We start from the raw sequence: 20,516 nt of genomic DNA on the forward strand, positions 1-20,516 counted from the left end.
CGTTGTAAGTAGTATTAGTTTGATGACTTGCCAGTAGGCGCCGGTACTCCTAGGGCGACGTACGGTTGAAACACAAACATTACTCTGAATTACAGCTTCAATTAGTCAACACTGTTCTGGACAACGTGAGGAGGGCTTTGATGAAACCAGCAGCAGCAGTGCTGCCCCGCTTCGCAAGTATCACGCATTCAAGGAGTACGAAGAAGTCGTCTTTCCACACCGGGTTTGAAGAACATGATTTGGAGGTGCGATTTCACTGGCTGTTTGAGAATTGCTCTTGCGAGGGGCCGATGATGAGTTGCGCCAAAAATTGCTGAAGGTACTGTTCCCATGGCTGAGAATGCTGGACGCACTATGGGATCTTCAAGCAGTGCGTGAGCATAGCGAGGGAGGTAGCCAGCATCCCATCTATCATAGACCCTCTGCTGTTCCTGATTTACATAAATGATCTAGGTGATAATCTGAGCAGCTCCCTTAGATTGTTTGCAGACGACGCTGTAATTTACCGATTAGTAAAATCGTAAGACGATCAATTCCAATAACAAAACGATATAGAGAGAATTCCTGTACGGTGTGAAAAGTTACAATTGGCTCTAAACAAAGAAAACTGCTAGGTCAACCACATGGGTACTAAAAAAAAAAAAAAAAAAAAAAAAAATCTGATCAATTTTGGGTATACGGTAAATCGCACAAATCTAAGGGCTGCCAATTCGACTGAATACCTAGGAATTACAATTACGACCAACTTAAATTGGAAAGACCACATAGATAATATTGTGGGGAAGGCGAAACAAAGACTGCGCTTTGTTGGCAGAACACTTCGAAGATGCGACAAACTCACTAAAGAGACAGCCTACATTACACTTGTTCGTCCTCTGCTGGAATATTGCTGCGCGGTATGGGATCCTTACCAGATGGAATTGACGGAGGACATCAAAAAAGTGCGAAGAAGGGCAGGTCGTTTCGTGTTACCGTGCAACAGGGGTGTGTGTGTCACTGATATGATACGCGAGTTGGGGCGGCAGTCACTGAAACAAAGGCGGTTTCCTTTGCGGTGAGATCTATTAACGAAATTTCAATCACTTCCGAATGAGTAAATATTTTGTTGACACCCACATATGTAGGGAGGAATGTTCATCATAATAAAATAAATCTCAGCTGGAACAGAAAGATTTATGTGTTCCTTTTTCCCACGCGCCATTCGAGAGTGGAATGGTAGAGAAGTAGTATGAAAATGGCTCGATGAACCCCCTGCCAGGCAGTTAAGTGTGAATTGCAGGGTAACCATGTAGATGTAGATGAGATGTTTTGGGCTGCAGCAGAGCAATCCCTGGTGCGGTTTCAGACTGTCGTCACATTGGGCAACGTTTATAAGGCGAAACTTGAACGTGGTATGCAATTGACAAATGTTAACCTCTCATGTGGAAAGTAAAATGTGTTTCTTTCAATATTTCATTGGTTACTTCTCTTCCACATGTCACAAATGTTTCCACAAAGTTTCGTTATCCTCCGATCACTCGTTTTTCTTGGGGACCCTCTCAGGTAGCGAAAGGTCATTCATAACCACCCTGCGCGGGATTAGCCGAGCGGTGTAAGGCGCTGCAGTCATGAACTGTGCGGCTGCTCCCGGCGGAGGTCCGAGTCGTCCTTCGGGCATGGGTGTGTGGTTTTGTCCTTAGGATAATTTAGGTTAAGTAGTGTGTAAGCTTAGGGACTGATGACCTTAGCAGTTAAGTCCCATAAGATTCCACACACAACATAACCACCCTGTATGTGCGTGACTACTCGTAGTTTTGTTGATATTGCTCACCTTAATGCTTACATCTACGTCTTAACCCACGAGGTGGCCGGTACACTTTATGGGCTGAAAACACGTCATCTCCAGTGTAGTGATAAAAAAATTTAATCGCTACTTTGCAGGTTACTCGCTGCTTGTCTACGAAATCTAAGAATGCCAGCCAACCTGTAAGTTAGGACTTAGATGACTCTTTTTGCGAGCTGTATCAACAAGAATACACATAGTATTAAAAACCAATATGAACAGTACTGTATTTGTACAGGAATGAAGTGGCCAAGATAAAAAAGATCGAAACGTTTTGTATTTTGCAGAAGACGAAGATACACAAAGAGCTCTCTCTGTAAAGAAACATATGATTGTACACTAGATGAGATTTAAGGATTCTGTGGCCTTATATAAGGAGTTAAAACTATTATCAGTTATTTGTTACATGGTCTCTAGATCATTAAACGATTTTTATCCGGATGATGTGAAACGAATCACTTTACAGGTTATATATAGTGTATGGGATGCGGTTATGAGTATCGTTACATTCTGACCATTTTCAGCGTTCTAAATAGCTCACGGTCTTAAATTTAATAAGAATAACCAAATTAGTCTCTAATATTTGTCATGCAACCAGCTACCCAAAAAATGTTTGAGAATGGCAGTGAATGAGGCGTGAGCCTCTGAAATGAGAAGAGAGGGAACCGGCATCAGATCCTTAGTTGTAGATAAACGAAAGGGCAAACGTAGGTTCATTGGTAGTTTTCTAGGAAATTGCACTATATTTATGAAAGAGATTACTTTCGAAATAATTGCACAGCGTACATTGGAATTCAAATTAAGGTGTGGCATATTATATCGAAACACTGTACATTCATGGTATAGGAAGACAGGCAGCACTAATATCACAGGCTTGTTTGCCTCATAGAATGTGACACACACAAACATGAATGTTTTCCGATTTTTTAATTAAAAAAATTTTTTTTCGATTTTTCATCCGACGTCTCTCTCGTCCTACACGCACTTACAAGGGAACCTCCCCATCGCACCCCCCTCAGATTTAGTTATAAGTTGGCACAGTGGATAGGCCTTGAAAAACTGAACACAGATCAATCAAGAAAACAGGAAGAAGTTGTGTGGAACTATGAAAAAAATAGGAAAATATACAAACTGAGTAGTCCATGTGCAAGATAGGCAACATCAAGGAGAACGTGAGCCCAGGAGCGTCGTGGTCCCGTCGCTAGCGTGAGCAGCTGCGGAACAAGAGATCCTTGGTTCAAGTCTTCCCTCGAGTGAAGAGTTTATTTTTTTATTTTCAGACAATTATTATCTGTCCGTCCGTCCGTCCGATGCGAGGTAACTGCGCCGTAGCATGAGGATGCTACACCTAAACAAACATCGAAACACACGACGTCAGTCGACAACAGCGCACGGAAGAGAGAGTATTCCTGCTAACGAGGCTCCCTGGCTGGCAGTTGATTGTTCGCTACTTTGGACGGGAGTGCATTAAATACGTGAGATGTATTCCGTGGGCAAAATGAATCCAGCAAATAATAGCTCGCGACTTCAATAACAAGGTCAGTGAATATTTTCCGAACTGTAAGTTTGCGGTGCGGTCGCAAAACGTAGACACTAAACTTATTACAGTGAACAGAGACGTCAATGAACGAACGGACAGATCATAACTTTGCGAAAATAAAAGAAGAAAAATTTTCACACGAGGGATGAGTTGAACCAAGGACCTCTCGCTCCGCAGTTGCTCACGCTAACCACGGGACCACGGCGCTGCTAACCTCATGTTATCCTTGATGTTGCCTATGATGCACATGGACTACTCAGTTTGTATATTTTGCTTATTTTTTTCATAGTTCCACACAACTTCTTCCTGTTTTCTCGAATGATCTGTGTTCAGTTTTTCAAGGCCTATCCACTGTGCCAAGTTATAACTAAACCTGAGGGGGGTGCGATGGGGAGGTTCCCTTGTTAGAAATCCCTTAGAAACCCCATAGACTGGGAGGCAAGGTTGTAGGACGCTTTTGTGAAGGCTACGCGAATGATGATGACACTATACATATTTGGGAGGGAAGCTTGCGTAGGCAAGTACCGCCCGTGTTACGGGAGAGTGTTGCATGTTGCATAACGTGATGGGGCTACCAGTATTCGTAACTTCGCTGCGTATGTCCGAAAGATGTCTCTTACATTATCTGGAATGCTTGTTAAATGGCCCCTGGGGGCAGTTGTCACCAATGTCGCGGTTTCCAGAGAGACGTAAATACTTCCTGTGTACATTTTGTACGCTAGCGTTACCGTGCCACTTAGTGCGCAAAGTATTTACTGGTTTTGTTGGCAGTCTTCCTATGTGGATGAATTCTAAGATGTTATGAATGTTGTTTGACCTTCATGGTGATCACGAACAAGTGACTTTTGCTACCAGTTATTTATTTCGTATTGATATAAACAAGTTGGGCATACAGTGATCACAAGTGGATGTTATAAAATTATAAATAGTTCTTTATATGTGATATATCATTACCATGGAGGGCTGCATCAAACCAGTCTCAGGACTGAAGACAACAACATCATTACTATAAAGTAGCAGTCAGTATTCGTACCTATTTACTGCTGCTAATTGTAATATCTGCAGCAAGTATAGTTCTATCAGAGATGGTAGGCCCTTGCTATCTAAGAGTATTGAATTGTCTTTAAAGAACGAGTGATCGCTGGTCGATTGTTAGAGAGTGATTGTGTTTCCTCTGATGTATTAGCTCTGTTTACCTTTCCATCTGTACTGCACTGAAAGTACCTCCACAATATTGCTAATATAGACGGTTTGAATGTGTGCCTTACTCGAAAACAAAGTTCTTCCATTCATCTACGGTACTCGCTGTTATCAGTAATGCCCAGTTTACTCTTGACCCTCTTGCATCTATTCAGTACAACTCCGGTACGTCTCTGGTTTCTTTCCGACAGCGTTAGTTGTAAGGTAACAGTGATACACACCAGTGTAGATAGGTTTGTTGATGAAGAATTGGCCAACGAACATCTCGTGTAAAGGGTTCACTGAGAGTGTAACAGAAGAGCGGCTTCACGAAACTATGCTGAGCTGCTTCCGTAGCTACAGGAACTACATCACATTACTTTTGCGTCGGTGCTTTACTTTGTTTTTTTTGTGTTGTACGTTTTGGTGATAGCGTATTTCAAATTTTCTCTCTGTTGAGTGTATTTTCACAGAAACAGAGCTGATTGGGCTAACAAATCGAATAAATATGTAAATTTTTGCTCTGTAGCGAGCCCCCGTAGACCACATAACCGTCATACTAAAGTACTCGGGTAATATATCTCGGTTACTTCCGAATTTTTATCGGTGAAGCTCACGTTCACGCTTTATGTGCACCGAAAGAGAGGGGTGGTTGTCGTTCGGGATAGGACGTGCGGAGGCGCAGTTATCGGAAATCTGGAGGAGGAAAGGAGTGTCTGATGAACGAACGAAGCATGTGAATATACGGTGGCAGAATACGTATCAGCACTCCGTCTTCAGGCCACAAGTGGTCCGTCTGGACCATCCGACCGCCGTGTCATCCTCAAGGAGGATTAGGATAGGAGGGGCGTGTTGTCAGCACACCGCTCTCCCGGTAGTTACGATGGTTTTCTGTGACCGGAGCCGCTACTATTCGGTCGAGTAGCTCCTCAATTGGCATCACGAGGCTGAGAGCACCCCAAAAACTGGCAACAGCACATGGCGGCCCGGATGGTCACCCATCCAATTGCCGGCCACGCCCGACAGCGCTTAACTTTGGTGACCTGACGGGAACCGGCGTATCCACTGCAGCTAGGCCGTTGCCAGAATACGTATTACCTTTTTCTTAAAAAAATGGTAATTGAGCTATTCTTGAGCTAAAATTCCCGTTGCGGCCTTGGAGTTGCAGTTTCGTCCTCACACTTTCGTGGCATTCCTAATGCTTGGTGCCGACTTTTGTGAGGAGACCTGGGCCTCCCGTACAATCGGTGCTCTCGTATCGCTGCACTGGCAGCACCCCACGCCGCGTGCCTCAGCAACAGCGGTGCAGCGCGAGCGTCCATTTAGCGCCTCCACTTGGCGCTTCGGCGGCCGCGCCACGTGTCACTTCTCGGCAGACGCCTAAACAGCCCATCCTGCCGCCACGCCCACGCTGCCGGCGCGGTGCGGTGCGGTACGGCACGGAGTCGAGGCGACCTGCTATCTCTGGCGTCCATCTGCCGGCCGCCGGAAGCTGCGGTCATCGTCCGCCGGAACGCCGCCGGCTGAGCTGGCCGACCGTGCGTCCGGCTCGGCCGTCCGCTTTGCTCTACCTCTGCTGCCAGAAGAGCCCGCGTCAAACCATGGGTCTGCAGGCGGTCGCCGCGTGGGTGCTGGTGGACGTCAGGAGGCCGTTGCTCGCCAAGGTAAGGGCGCAACTGGTGGCTGAGGCCGCCCTCACACGGGACGCGAAAGCGAGCGTGGACGTGGAGGAGGTAGAGATTTGCCACGTCACAGCGTGAAATTTCACCGTACAGCAGCATCAGACCCGTCAGATATTTCCTGCTTAGACAGGAACGTCGTCAATGAGATGCAAGAGGGCTGTTCATTAATGAGTGTTAGCCCTGGTCGCAGTTACATAATTCACAGTATTGCCGGTTTCGGCTTTCTGTCATCTTGACTTCTGAAACAAAGTGGCAGTACACTGATACCATTTATAAGGTGCAATATGGCTGAAAGCAAAGTTTGCTGAGAAAATCTTGTCGTTGTTGTTGTTGTTGTCTTCAGTCCTGAGATTGGTTTGATGCAGCTCTCCATGCTACTCTATCCTGTGCAAGCTTCATCTCCCAGTACCTACTGCAACCTACATCCTTCTGAATCTGTTTAGTGTATTCATCTCTTGGTCTCCCTCTACGATTTTTACCCTCCACGCTGCCCTCCAGTACTAAATTGGTGATCCCTTGATGCCTCAGAACATGTCCTACCAACCGGTCCCTTCTTCTAGTCAAGTTGTGCCGCAAACTCCTCTTCTCCCCAATTTCGTTTAATACCTCCTCAGTAGTTATGTGATCTACCCATCTAATCTTCAGCATTCTTCTGTAGCACCACATTTCGAAAGCTTCTATTCTCTTCTTGTCCAAACTATTTATCGTCCACGTTTCACTTCCGCACGTGGCTACACTCCATACAAATACTTTCAGAAACGACTTCCTGACACTTAAATCTATACTCTATGTTAACAAATGTCTCTTCTTCAGAAATGCGTACCTTGCCATTGCCAGTCTACATTTTATATCCTCTCTACTTCGACCATCATCGGTTATTTTGCTCCCCTAATTTCAAAACTCCTTTACTACTTTAGGTGTCTCATTTCCTAATCTAATTCCCTCAGCATCACCCGACTTAATTTGACGACATTCCATTATCCTCGTTTTGCTTTTGTTGATGATGTTCATCTTATCCTCCTTTCAAGACACTGTCCATTCCGTTCAACTTCTCTACCATGTCCTTTGCTGTCTCTGACAGAATTACAATGTCATCGGTGAACCTCAAAGTTTTTATTTCTTCTCCATAGATTTTAATATCTCACTCCCTTCCCAACCACTGCTTTCCTTTCATGCCCCTCGACTCTTATATCTGCCATCTGGTTTCTGTACAAATTATAAATAGCCTTTCGCTCCCTGTATTTTACCCCTGCCACCTTCAGGATTTGAAAGAGAGTATTCCAGTCAATATTGTCAAAAGATTTCTCTAAGTTTACAAATACTAGAAACGTATTTCTACTAAGATAAGTCGTAAGGTCAGTATTGCCTCACGTGTTCCAACATTTCTACGGAATCCAAACTGATCTTCCCCGAGGTCGGCTTCTACGTTTTTTTCCATTCGTCTGTAGAGAATTCGCGTTAGTACTCTGCAGCTGTGACTTATTAAACTGATAGTTCGGTAATTTTCACATCTGTCAACACCTGCTTTCTTTGGGATTGGAATTATTATATTCTTCTTGAAATCCGAGGTTATTTCGCCTGTCTCATACATCTTGCTCACCAGATGGTAGAGTTTTGTCAGGACTGGCTCTCCCAAGGCTGTCGGTAGTTCTAATGGAACGTTGTCTACTCCCGGGGCCTTGTTTCTTGAGAAAATCTTAACAGTACATAATAAAGACAAGACGGCGGAAGGCCATTACATTCCATTAGGTGTGTCCTGATAAGAGTATCAACGCCAAGTGCTTTTTACACCCAGGTACTTGAAAAAAGCTAGCTAGGGCGTCTCATACTTACTTAGACACGAGCTGTAACCGGAAGAGGACTTTAGTGATGTGTGTCCAGCGTAATAGTTTCAACAGTTTAAAATGATAGCTTGGTCTTTAATTAAAATGGATTCACTTCGCTAAAGTGTGTATCTAGCAGCGAAGCACTAGATATAATGCAACACGTAACAATGAAATATACACACTTAAAATCAGCTTAAAATGTGTATCACTGGTATTATTTGCTTTGTAATGCTGCAAGGAAGCAGCTAAGACTTTGTGCATAATAACTGCTTACGCTCAGTGGGCTAGTGCAAGTATTTCAGTTGGGCGCAAGTTCGGCAACTTGGACAACCGGTGAAAGGGGACCTCCATGTTAACGTGGATTCGGAGTCACGTGTTGTTCCTGGCGACTCAGCACGTCGTTGCTAGGTGAAGACTAGATTATAGGCAGACTGAAAATTTCCGCGCTCCCACAGGGATCTGACCTCATAGTGTCTGGATTTCCGCTGGACCATCAGACCTGACAAAAGCTGTGTGAAATGTGGCTAAATGACGTGATAGTCATTTGATTAAAAGTTTCGATGGTCGATAGAGCATTCAGACGCCAGTCGAGCCGGCGCTGCCTCGTGCCATGTGAGGAATCTTTCTTATTCCTGTGGCTATGCTTGGGGGTGGGGTGTGGGAGGGGGCTGTACTCTTGGTGTCGCTAATGGCCGGTGTACGTGACGCCGTGTTATCGGTATTACGTATTGCCTCATTTTCTCAACAGACTTGGCCTGGAGCTAAATTGTAACTATTTTTTTCCATTTTGTTTTAACAGATCAGATGATGGCAGAAAGCTATACTGTTGGTGCGATCTAGACTGAAATCTTATAAATAAGTGCCATATATAATCGCTGATTCGTTTACGGTCTTCATGTCTTCATTGGCAAGATGGATTTTTTCGTGACAAAGCAGAACCTGAACTACACCATGCTGGATTCCGTCGTTTACAGTTGTAGCCTGTATTTCATTTTTTAGCTTAACGTGCTTGCTTTGAATATTTGCTGCTCCAAAGCATCGCCAAATACACGGTCTCTCGAAAACGCGTTGTTTTTGGTACGAGTTGTTATAATAAAACGACGGGAACCGACATATTGGTGATTAAAGGCTTTTAATATTGTTGACTGCGTGCTATGAAAATGTATCGGTTTAAGCCTCCGACATTTTCGGGATTTTTGAAAAAGTTTCGTTTTTAGTCAGATCGTGAAATACCAGTGACTAAAACTTTCGTAAGACTAGACAGCCACTTAAGAATATCACAAAATCGTTTGCAAAATAAATCATTATCGGCATATAGCTATAGTGTGTGTGTGACACAAGCTGTATGAAAGGTGGTCATAAGGTTTTAATTATCACATCGGAAAACATAACCAATTAAAATTAATTTTGTGTCTCGTTGAAAGTACATGTCTGTAGTCTTGTTCCGTGTTTAAATCCTTGCGACACACGACGGTGACAACGGCACTAGAAGAAAAAGAAGATAGTATACCCCTTGATGAAGTGAGTATTGGCTGCACAATTTTGTTTGGACTCCTCTGCTGCCGTTGTTACTGTTCTGTGTCGCGAGGATTTAACCAAGGACCAGCACTAGAGACAGTATCTTCAGACAGACACAAAATTAAAATCGTTGCCGCATTTTTTTCCGATGTGATCATTAAAATTATATTACTGTCCTTGGTGCAAGTGTGTATATTCAATACGGCTGCTACCGAGTAAGCCAAACTATAATTTATTAATAGAGCCATACGGAGTGGCCGCACGGTTTGAGGCGCCTTGTCACGGATTGCGCGGTCCCTCCCACCGGAGGTTCGAGTCCTCCCTCGGGTGCGTGTGCGTGTGCGTTGTTCTTAGCATAAGGTAGTTTAAGTAGTGTGTAAGTCCAGGGACCGATGACCTTAGCAGTTTGGTCCCTTAGGAATTCACGCACATTTGAACATATTAATATGTCTCTGAGCACTATGGGACTTAACATCTGTGGTCATCAGTCCCCTAGAACTTAGAACTACTTAAACCTAACTAACCTAAGGACATCACACACATCCATGCCCGAGGCAGGATTCGAACCTGCGACCGTAGCGGTCGCGCGGTTCCAGACTGAAGCGCCTAGAACCGCACGGCCACACCGGCCGGCTATTATTAATAGAGGAAAGCAATTCCGTAAATAAGTATGCGGTCACTGTTGGTTTTTTGTGAATAACACCGTCTAGATCGCGTAATATGCCTTTATTTAAAGACCTTTCCTCTTCTGCCATCATGAGGTTATGATACTTCTCGTACTTTGAAAATTGTGCGTATATTAGAGGATCCTAAACTGAGTACTTAGATAAGGAACCAGTGGTCGGAAATGAATATTTGGATTTTAATGGCGTAAAGAACTTGCCCTTGTAGCAACACATTAAGTTCACAGCAACTGTTCAGAGGCATGACTGCCGTTTTGTGCTTCCTTTTCAACGTAAACTATTCGTTATTTATGATAGCGTGTGTGGTTAATGCTCCACCACATTCTTCGAAGTGTGTGTTTCACAGGCAAGTTAATGGGTAGCTGTTGGTGGACTATTTCTCTCACACGATTCAACACCTCAAGTTCTACAGTGGTAATAGTTCTTTGTCGAGAACCTGGCCAGCTTCCTGTGCCCAGAACGACGCAGTTCTCTTGCGCTTCTTTCCACAGCGACAAATTTCTTCCATTTAGGATTACTCCTGTTGCCAAACAATTCCCTGCACATTTATTTAGCACTCCGCGCAATTTATCCTACAGACAATATATTAAATTCACATCTGCAAGTAATGATCAATCTTCGGCAACCAGTTCTGGGCTGTAAACAGTGGTAACCCACACTGTGGACACACTAAACGATTATGTATTGTTTCTCAGTCATCGGCACAAACGTCTATGCCACAAGGATTTGTTCGTTGGGGGAGACGTCTGAAAGATTCATTTCGGACTGGTGATATTTCAAAATATTCAGTTTACTATCGTCTACCCTCTATAATTTTGAGCCTATAAGTTCGAGACACACACATCAGTAATCGTTTCTTCCACCACGTTACATAGTTACACGTTGTGGAATTATTTACGATTGAAGGTTATCATCAACAACAAATGTCCAGTCTATGAATATGCTTATTCTGCTACAATGTACCAGTTACCTTTAAATCTATCAGTCCAGAGAAGGAAACTGCCAATATTTACTCAAAAAAGTGTTGGGAGATACTCAATAAATGGCCAGATTCTTTCTTCATGTATACAAATGGTTCAAAGAAACCCTTAAACGACTATGTACATTGCGCATTTTACTGCCCAGTGCAATGAAAGTATAGAAAATATCAGTTACTAGAAGACAAATTTTTACTGTGGAACCAATCGCTGTTCTTGAAACATTAAGAAACATTAAAGTACCCCATGCATACAACTCCTAACAAAATGTTGGTAGTCACTGATCCTATATAAGTCCTTTTTAAAGTCTGTAATTACAAGAAACTGGAGAACATCTTGTAATAATTGTACCATCGGCACAATAAAACAGTGCTTTCATTGTAACAGATAGGGAGACTTTAAGGGATTAAGTGGATGAAAGATCACTGCAGAGTCAGATATAGTGAAGACGTGGATGTACTTGTGAAGGAAGCAACATTATCAAATGCAACATCAGATTCCTTTAAGAAGACTGGAACTCGTCAACGCATTTAAAGAGCAGTCACTACGCATCAGTTAAAGACAAAATTCCGGCCAAACCTTGCTTCCACAAAATCAGCTACGGCAGCAGAGGCATCTCTTGTTTAATAAGGATAAGACAAGACGTTTGTACCGGTTTGGTCTTCGTGAGATAGCTTGTTATGAGTGCGGAAATGAAGTAAGTGTCGATGTGTATCACCTCGTATTTGTTTGCCCCCTATTAGCAATTCAACAACTAATGAAGAATCTGATTCAGAAAAATATTCCTGTCCCTGTGTTCAACAGCACTCTCCTAAGGTCATGGGTAGTTGCCATCTATTAGCTAGTAACAGATGCCTCAGCAAAAATAATTCATATATTTTGTGCATGTTCACGAAAAAAATTATCCATGTATGTACATAGAAAATAACATAAAATTAATGAACGAAAAATTGATTGTAGTGTTTATGATGTATGTTAATTATTCTGTTACTGTCATAAAACTTTAATCTACACAATCGTTGCTATTACATGACCTGGTCAGTACCGTAGTTAAGCTTGTTGTTCTCTGTGTCTGTTTTCTGTAAATGTCTACGTGGAAAATTCTTATATGGCGTAAAGGCCGGAAACCAATAAACATAAGGTTACTTTATTGTTGACGCTCCCTACTGCCTTTGTGTAGTTGCCGACGTTTGGCTTCGGTGTGCGGTAACCTTGTAGAGAGGGAACGGAATTGAGAGACCGGTAGGAATGAATGACACGCATAAAGCTCGTAAAGGCTCGGTACTGACGTACTGGATGTCCATGTGGCGAGTCGGCGTTACACAACTTCCGACTGCGAAACGCAGAAGGCTCAGAGGAAGTGACCACGTTATCGCGTCGCAGCTGCAAACGACAGCTGACACATCCGTCCACAATGGAAGTCACAGGGCTCGTGCAATATCCTCTGCAATTTTTCCGAAGGCAAGGTCTCTTAGATCATTTAAATAAAACCTACGCAAGAGACATTTAAAACTTCAAACGTCCTCTTGGTCTGTTCATAGTGGTTTTGTTTTCAAGACGCTAGATCGTATGTTAGACCTGCTGCAGCTTCCTAGTGCTCTTCTTAGTCACTCACAAAGTTTTTTGTGAAGCAAATTAGAAATACATTGAGAATCCATTACAATACAGACCTAGGTGCAGAAATTACGAAACTGTGACAAAGCAAAATTCTGACTTTTCCCTGCAGATGATTATTTTAGAGTTATTACAAAAACGAGTCATCAGCTTTCATGCCTTTACTCTTCGTTCCACTTCTTTCAGCACGCCAGCATTGTGGGTATTGCCTGTCAAAGAAATAGTACTAGTGTTGGTAGTGTTAGTGGTTTCTTAAAGAAGTTTTAGCACCCACCACTCCATTGTTTCTAGGAAACGTGAAGGGAAAATATTGCAAAAGGCTGCACAGTTGCAACAAGAGTCATTTAGAAAAGAGATTACGTCGACCTTCTAGTGTCGAAGAGAGATTGGATACCACAAGGCTGCAAGGGTGAAGAGTGTCTTGTAAAACGGTAAGTCAGCTGATGGCCGAGTACAGTTTTGTGTAACAGCACTGTTTTAATCTGGGAGATGACAACGATGCACATATCGATCTACCGGCTCTGGGCCTCTAACGAAGTTGTTATACGTAATGAAGGTGTGACGTTGTCGGGACCTGAAAAGAACGGGTTTCTCACCGAAACTTAAAACTTCCTTTCTGGTGTACGGTGATAATATTGTGGACATCCTCAGTTTAGAATGACAGGACGAAGAAAACATAGATCCAAGTAAGTACAGAGCAGCAATTATCATAAGAGAAAAGATCAAGTTTTTCCGATTACTTAACAGAAATACGAACTACTTCGTGGTGTACACGTTTTTAGATCTTCGAGGAACCGCGAAAGTCGTAATAACGGCAAAGTCATTTAATTCAAATGTCTTTCTTGCGATGTTTCTGGCACTGGCATTAAGTGCTTGTAATGTCTTATAAAGTAAACTTATAAGATAGTTGGCGTGCACAAAGTCTCAGTAAAATACATGCTCTGCAGTTTGTGAAACCTATATTGCAAAAGCAGTGAACCCCAGGATCACAGGTTCTCCAATATCAAGTTATTGGTCTTATAGTGGTCTTCGCAGCTCATGTCATTTAACTGATCATTATGTAGTTCTTTCCTGTCTGATGGACATCTACTCTTTCATATAAACCCGGAAAACTGTTGTGAAGTTCATGCAGAAGATACATTGCACCAACATTGTCGATTTTCTTTCCTATACCATTCACGGAATTTGCTAGTGAAAAATCACGGCCTATATGCCTCTGTATGTATTTTAATCTTTCTTATTATCTTAATCTCTACGCTAAATCAACGGTGGTGGGAACCAAATGGTCCCTGTCTTCTTCAAATACAGGTTGTCTGACGTCACTAAAGAGAAATACTATATCTTTAGTCAAAGTATTCCGTTTTAAAGTTCCCGAGTATTCCCTTACATTCACGTTTGATTGCGCAGAATGATATTTCATTCCACCCTTTTATATATGAGGTCTAAGACATATCAAGCGTAGCGCATTCATTCCAATAGTTTCTCTGACGAAGCGAAAATGGCATTCATTTCACTCGCGTAGAGATAGCTGGCGGACACAGTGCTACTGGCAAAAGCTTTCATCTATTTATCTTCCATTTGTACCCCCTAAATTTACGTTATGCTTCGCCAGTTATTGATTACGAGATAATTACGAGAAACGTCTTGATTGACTTAATATTTTTCATATTGTTGAAATATTGCCTTGGACTATGTACAGTGTTTTTATAATGAATGTTATATGTTGCTTTAAATGCTGCACGGTATAATGAAGAGCGAAATTATGAATAGTAATGAAGATGTACTTACCCAAAGAGTTCACCGTTCTCGTTAATCAACGGCATTGAAGTTGCGTATTGTTCTTTTCCAGTGGGTACTCGCTGTCCTTGTCACTGCGGTGAGAGATTCCTGTCTCATTAGTGTTGTTTCGTCTGCAGTGCCCGAAGTAAAAAGATTTATCATAACATTCTGCACTGCTAAAGTAATACGCAGACTGACCACAGGAGGCGTGAGAGAGGCTTCTCGGTGGGTAGTGTTGTGCTTACTGCCGCAAGGTAGCGCCCGTCTTGGAAGTCGATTTTGTGGGCGACTCGGAAATCCGCAGCGGGGCTTCCTCCCACCCAGCTGCACTACTGCTGGCCACTTGTCTTGAGGAGTAACCTCCAGTCGCGTCTGGAAGCGTGCCGTGATAGACCCACAGGTAAATGCGTACGCTGCTCTTTTACTTATCATTGTAAACTGTACGTTGAAGGAGACATTGAAATGAGAACTATATGTCACAAAAAATTCTCCTGCTGTAGTACTGTTAAACGTTAAAAGCATTTTCCTGCTCTGAGCCGCCATCGATGGTGATATTAGCCAACGAAGTCTTTTTCGTATACTCTTTTCTTGTTAACAGTAACACATGACTGAGTCGCCAGACAACGTCTGGCTATATGGAATGTCACGCAGGAGTGTGAACCTGTTCTCTTGATCTTCCTAAATTTTATGTAGAATCGGCAATTGTTGACGTTTGAATTCAGTTGTTTGTAGTACTTTCTTCCAATCTAGAGTGCCTTCTTTACAATTCGGTTCAAACTGTTGGTAGCCCTCTGTCAACACCGGGAGTTTCTCGAGTAGTTAATTTTCGGTGCAAACGGCAACTGCTGTTCGGTGACAGTGTAGTGGTAACCATCCACATCAGTAACAGGAAATCGTGCGGTTCTTTCGTAGCCCTAAAGTATAACAGTATCGCAGGTCCGGCGTAGTTTTTAGCGCCCCCTTACTTTATGGAATTAAACGGCGTGGGATTAATCTGTCATATCGATAGCGTGATCGTGGGGCAAAAAATTACGTACTTCCCTTGCCGAGCTTTGTCGGGAACAGCTATATTCCCGCATTTCTAACTGGTAAATATTCACTGGATACGAGTAAGGACAAATGACAAGAGAATAACAGAACAAAAACAATGTGATCGCGTGGACGCTATGTGTGGAATATCATAATGTCTCTCGAAACTAAAATACAAATTGATCATATTATACTTATCTGGCGCTGCATTTACTCTGAGAATTTCTTACTTATTTTACTTTCTGGAGCGCCGCCACGCAACATCTGTGGCAGCTGAACGGTTCAACACAATATGTGCTGACAGAATTTCCAGGATCTTCAGTATAACATTATTAAAATGCTACGTGCTGACGTTCGTTACTACTGAGATGGTTCTTTATAAAAATTACTATGAATCGTTCAGGTTTTTCTGTGCTTGTCTGATCTTCTGAAAAAGTTACAATGAAACGGACTAAAGTGTTGTGATGAATGGCTGTCGTGGGGAAACTATGGCACAAGGCAGTCATTAAATTTATGAGATGTACTGTTTGTCAATTGTATTGCTCATTTTAGTTGAATCCCATTGAAAAAGAAAGCAGAGTAGTATTTATAGCACGCCTTTTGGAGCAGAAATTAGTGATACATGATTTCGTATGTGTGTTTTGTGTTGGGTGAAGGCAGAAAGTCCGATTTCGGATAGTTATATTCGAATGTATTGTGTGTGAACACCTCATACTGCGTTGAGCAATTTTTGAACTAGAAATATTCATTGTTGTGGGATTTAGGGAACCATGATACGATATTTGAGAGATCATCTTATCCTATTGGAATAATAAAAAGTTAAGAGATTTTCTTCCATCACTTTCGTAAATTGTAATTTTTAGCTGTCTTGCATCGAAATTTTGTATACTATTTAACTACAGCTCTGTTGTAGGTGACGCACTATTGCCTTCGCAGTTGCATTTAGTACATAGGTATTCCGTTTAACAAGTGTGACAGTTGTGCCATCCGGGAACAGTGTAGTGTAGGATGACGTGTTGTTGATACGCAGCTTAAGCTGTTGACTCTGCCAACAAAGTTACACGGACTGTTAAGGCCTGTTTGCTGAGTGCTTTGATATTAGGAACCAGTGGTCTCCAGTGGATCCTTGGCGAGCAGTTGCTTTTGGTTAAATTTGTTACGCTAGTAACCTTTAGGTATATCGGTCTACACCGGACGAGAGTCGAGTTTCCGACGGAAACTTATCCGCTGACTCAGGGTGCTCATTGTCAACAACTAGCTTCAATACTCCTATTAGGTCCCAGGCTTGAACTCTTGATATACCACTTGTGCAAAGACAGATTAGCCGCAGTGCTCATGTTTCGTGGTCGGCTCTGTTTGCAGTCTCGATACCAGTGAACTAAGACGTCGATAATGTGAAGAATGTACATAACGATATTCACTTGACGATCGCATGGACACGCTCGCCTGGATTTTAGCAGCAGCTGAAAATATATATACTAGTCATTTGGGATCGTCTACATCACCGTACTGTTGCCGTGACCAGAGTGTTTTTGTTTTGAACAGATGCTGTAAAGAAATAAGTCCGTTCAGGAATTCTTACTTATCAGTATTCTGCCAAAAGTACATATTTTGCGTGAGAATTGTTTCATTATGTCGTATTTTGTTTTCCAAGATTTACGTCTAATTCAGATACACACTTTAGTAGTCATGTCGTAAAAGCTTAATTCGCTTTTAATATGGAATGTTGTGTGTTATACGGTTCAGAGACTACGCTGTTCAAGCTGTTAGTGGCGGTGCGATAATTAAACAGGAGTTCAGGTGCACAATGAATAATAGGCGGAAAAATTGTATCAACAACAGGACCTCCAGACATCCTACAAGTCCCTTTGGCTCCACAGTGCTTGGTCCTTGAGTCGTCTGAGGAATTTAAATCCTCTTTGACATCGTAGAAAGTAGAGTATTTATTCCTTTATCTCCTATTTTCGTAGCGTACCGAAAAATTAGGTAGCGATATCGCTAAGTTATTTTGAAATTCAGTATTAATTTTCTCTTAATATCAAATCATAGGACGTTTGAGGGTGACACCGTAGGGAGCAGTTGGCCACTGGAGATTGAGGGCTTCCCTTCATTAAACTTTAACTACTAACAAAAATTGTTGGTTAAGAATTTGTCTTCGTCCCAGTTCGCTAGAGTCTGATTTCAAATTGTAAATAAAATCTGTTTGGGATGTGATTTTTCTTCAGTTTCTCGAAGTTGATATAGCCGTACTCCTAGAAGAACGAAATCCCGTATTAATAACCCGGACGAGGTCCTGAAGGAGGTGATCTGTGATTTCTTTGTAGGATCTGCTATGTGGATCTGCTTCGTGTAGATACGTGGTTGTGCGTGTGGATTTTTGATTATGAATAAGTAGGAGCTGTAAGAAAGGGAGCAGATGCAACCGAATGACTACTACTCTCCAGTAGCAAGCACCATGGGGGCCGGCGAGCTCAACGTTCCTCATTTAACGGGTGGATCGCGAGCAATGGCATCACGCCGACCCGGTGCTCGGGACACTGCGGAGGTGAGAGTTAACCTTCTCAGCTATACATATGAACTTCAAACCAGCAACTCTTTACTAATGTGCGTTAACGACCACGTCTAGTGGAGAGGACTGAGATGAGGCTTTGGAAATATTCTACGCAAACCAATTTCAAACGTAGCGACGCTGTGCTGCGATAACGATTCATTTTTTGAGACGTACACTGGTTTGCAACGTCGTCTTGGCTGGCTCTTCACTTTCGTGGAAAGAACGTACGGTAACGGTAACTCAAAACCTATGTCTGCAGGCTGTTACAGACACGAGTGAGTGTGTGCAACCTGAGTGATGTGGTAGGAGCGTGTATCGGGTGGACGTCTGAGAGTCACTGGAGCTTTCGAGTTGTTCATCACGAGAGTCGCCCAGAAAGTAACTTCTTATGACATGATTGAAATACAGAAATAGTTAATTTTATTACTTCTCTACTTTGTCATTCAGGTTTAAGGCCGTACCTTATCTCATAACGATTTGACAAGCTCCTTCTGCATAAAGTTCTACCGTGTGAAATTCCTAACAGCCCGTGGCAACGTCTTCCGTTCTTCGTCGCAGACAAAGCGATAGGAGCCAAACCACTTTCTCACGAGCACGTGGAGGTGGGAGTCCCATGGAGCCAAATCTCGACTATAGAGTGGATTTTCGAAAACGGCCCATTTGAACTTAAAGTAATTCTGTTTTGCCAGGATGTATTTGGCCTCGCATGAAAAGAATACGTCATCGGTAGTACAAAGAAACTGCGTTGCTTATTTTGACTTTTCTAAGTTCTTTAATGTCTCATAGTAGCCTTCATAACTGGTGCTCGCGCACGTTCCATAAAGTCTTCAAAGAGAAGAGCGTGAGGTTTGCTTTTCCGAAGCTATATAAAATCACACCATTCTCTGGTTTACTCTCCGTGTCAGCACAGGAAGCCCATGTCTCGTCTCTCTTTAAGTTTCGTGATTCTCAGAAAGGACTTTCGGAGTCGACAAGCGTAGAACTCGCGGTACCCAAATTCTCGCGTCAGTTTCCTGTAAAAATAAGTTAGTGTAAGAAGTCTGTAGAAGTTGTCAGACAGTTTAGATGTAGTGAGACGCCAGTTTTCAGGATTTTTTCCTTAGTTTCTGTACTAGCACATTGCTAATTAGACGGACGGTCACTACTGCCGCAATCAAGACATTCGTCCACTCCTGTACAGAATAGACGAAAATGGACTAGTCAAACGAGTATTTGATTATAACTAAATTGGAATCCATTGGATACGGTGGTGCACAGAGATCGTTGAATATTCAAATGTAAAGGAGGATAGCAGTCAGTCTCAGAATCAATAATTTATTGCAGATCTGGATTTAGACTATAACATAGTCTTCGTCTGTGCATTACCAGAAGAGGCACATAGACAAAACGATGTCAGAGCATTACATACATACACCAATATGACTCTTCTGGTAATGCACTGATGAAGACTGCATTACAGTCGAAATCTAGATCTGCAGTAAATTACGGTTTCTGCGACTGGCTGATTACCTCTGAAATGAGAAAACCACCACTGTGTGGATTAGAGGAGGTCGGAAAGACCTTGAAACGCCTGACATACCAGAAGCCCTCATGTTAGAGCGGGACTTGCTTCGAAGCAAAATACACAATTTGAAAGAACAAGAGCAACAGTATAGTGAGCGTATGGAAGTGTTGGAAAGAGGGGAAACTCTGGACAAAGTGAAATTGTAGCTTGATCCTAAGTGGTCATTTCGGAAAAAAAAACGTTGACGCACACCATCTTTGCTCATTGCTTTCGTACGTATACGAGTACACCAAAAATTTGACGATATATGTCAAAAAGTGTAGAGTTTTTTCACTAAAACCTTTAATGTTGTGGCCTTCAGTCCGATGAGTGGTCTGTTGCTCCTCTCCGCACTAGTCTGTGATGTTCCAGCTGCTTCATCTCTCGTAACTACGGCAACCTGCATGCATTCGAACTCGCTTACCGTAGTCATCCTCCACCTCTAAGTTCAACGCCGCCCCTCCCCACTACCCTTCCCTCTATCACCAAACTGAGTATGTATTAATCCTTTAGGATGTGTCCGGTCAGTCGATCCCTATTTTAGTAAAGTTAAACCTAAATTTCTTTTCCCTTGAGTTCGAGTCCCCATTAGTTATTCGATCTACCCATCTAAATTGCAGGGTACTTCTATAGCACAACATTACGGAAGTTTCTGTTCTCCTTATGTCGGAACTCGCATGAAGTTACACACCAGACAAAAACTAGCTGGAAAAGATTTCCTAACACTCAAATCTATATTCGATGTCAATAAATTCCTCTGCTTTAGAACGCTT

At 42.6% G+C, this 20,516-nt stretch overlaps 2 protein-coding genes across 5 annotated transcripts in view; one reads left to right on the forward strand and one right to left on the reverse strand.

Moving 5' to 3' along the window:
• The window catches only part of LOC124605116 (T-cell immunomodulatory protein), a 450,797-nt gene extending 435,945 nt beyond the window's left edge, over positions 1-14,852 (reverse strand). Inside the window, exon 1 of one of the 2 annotated variants that reach the window (XM_047136574.1) lies at positions 14,630-14,852. In XM_047136574.1, the coding sequence (XP_046992530.1) occupies positions 14,630-14,664 (35 nt within the window). In that variant the 5' untranslated portion in view covers positions 14,665-14,852. The remainder of the gene's footprint in view (positions 1-14,629) is intronic. The other variant, XM_047136577.1, reaches the window with a different exon arrangement.
• Positions 1-20,516, forward strand: part of LOC124605117 (transmembrane protein 47) — a 370,579-nt gene that overhangs the window by 191,105 nt on the left and 158,958 nt on the right. The window contains exon 1 of one of the 3 annotated variants that reach the window (XM_047136580.1): positions 6,118-6,205. The exons of the other annotated variants lie outside the window; for them this stretch is intronic. Coding sequence (XP_046992536.1) covers positions 6,143-6,205 — 63 coding nt within the window. The 5' untranslated portion in view covers positions 6,118-6,142. Of the gene's footprint in view, positions 1-6,117; positions 6,206-20,516 lie in introns of those variants that run through there. 3 annotated transcript variants of the gene reach the window in all.

The sequence above is a fragment of the Schistocerca americana genome, chromosome 3 (assembly GCF_021461395.2).
Source record: "Schistocerca americana isolate TAMUIC-IGC-003095 chromosome 3, iqSchAmer2.1, whole genome shotgun sequence".
NCBI lineage: Eukaryota > Metazoa > Arthropoda > Insecta > Orthoptera > Acrididae > Schistocerca > Schistocerca americana.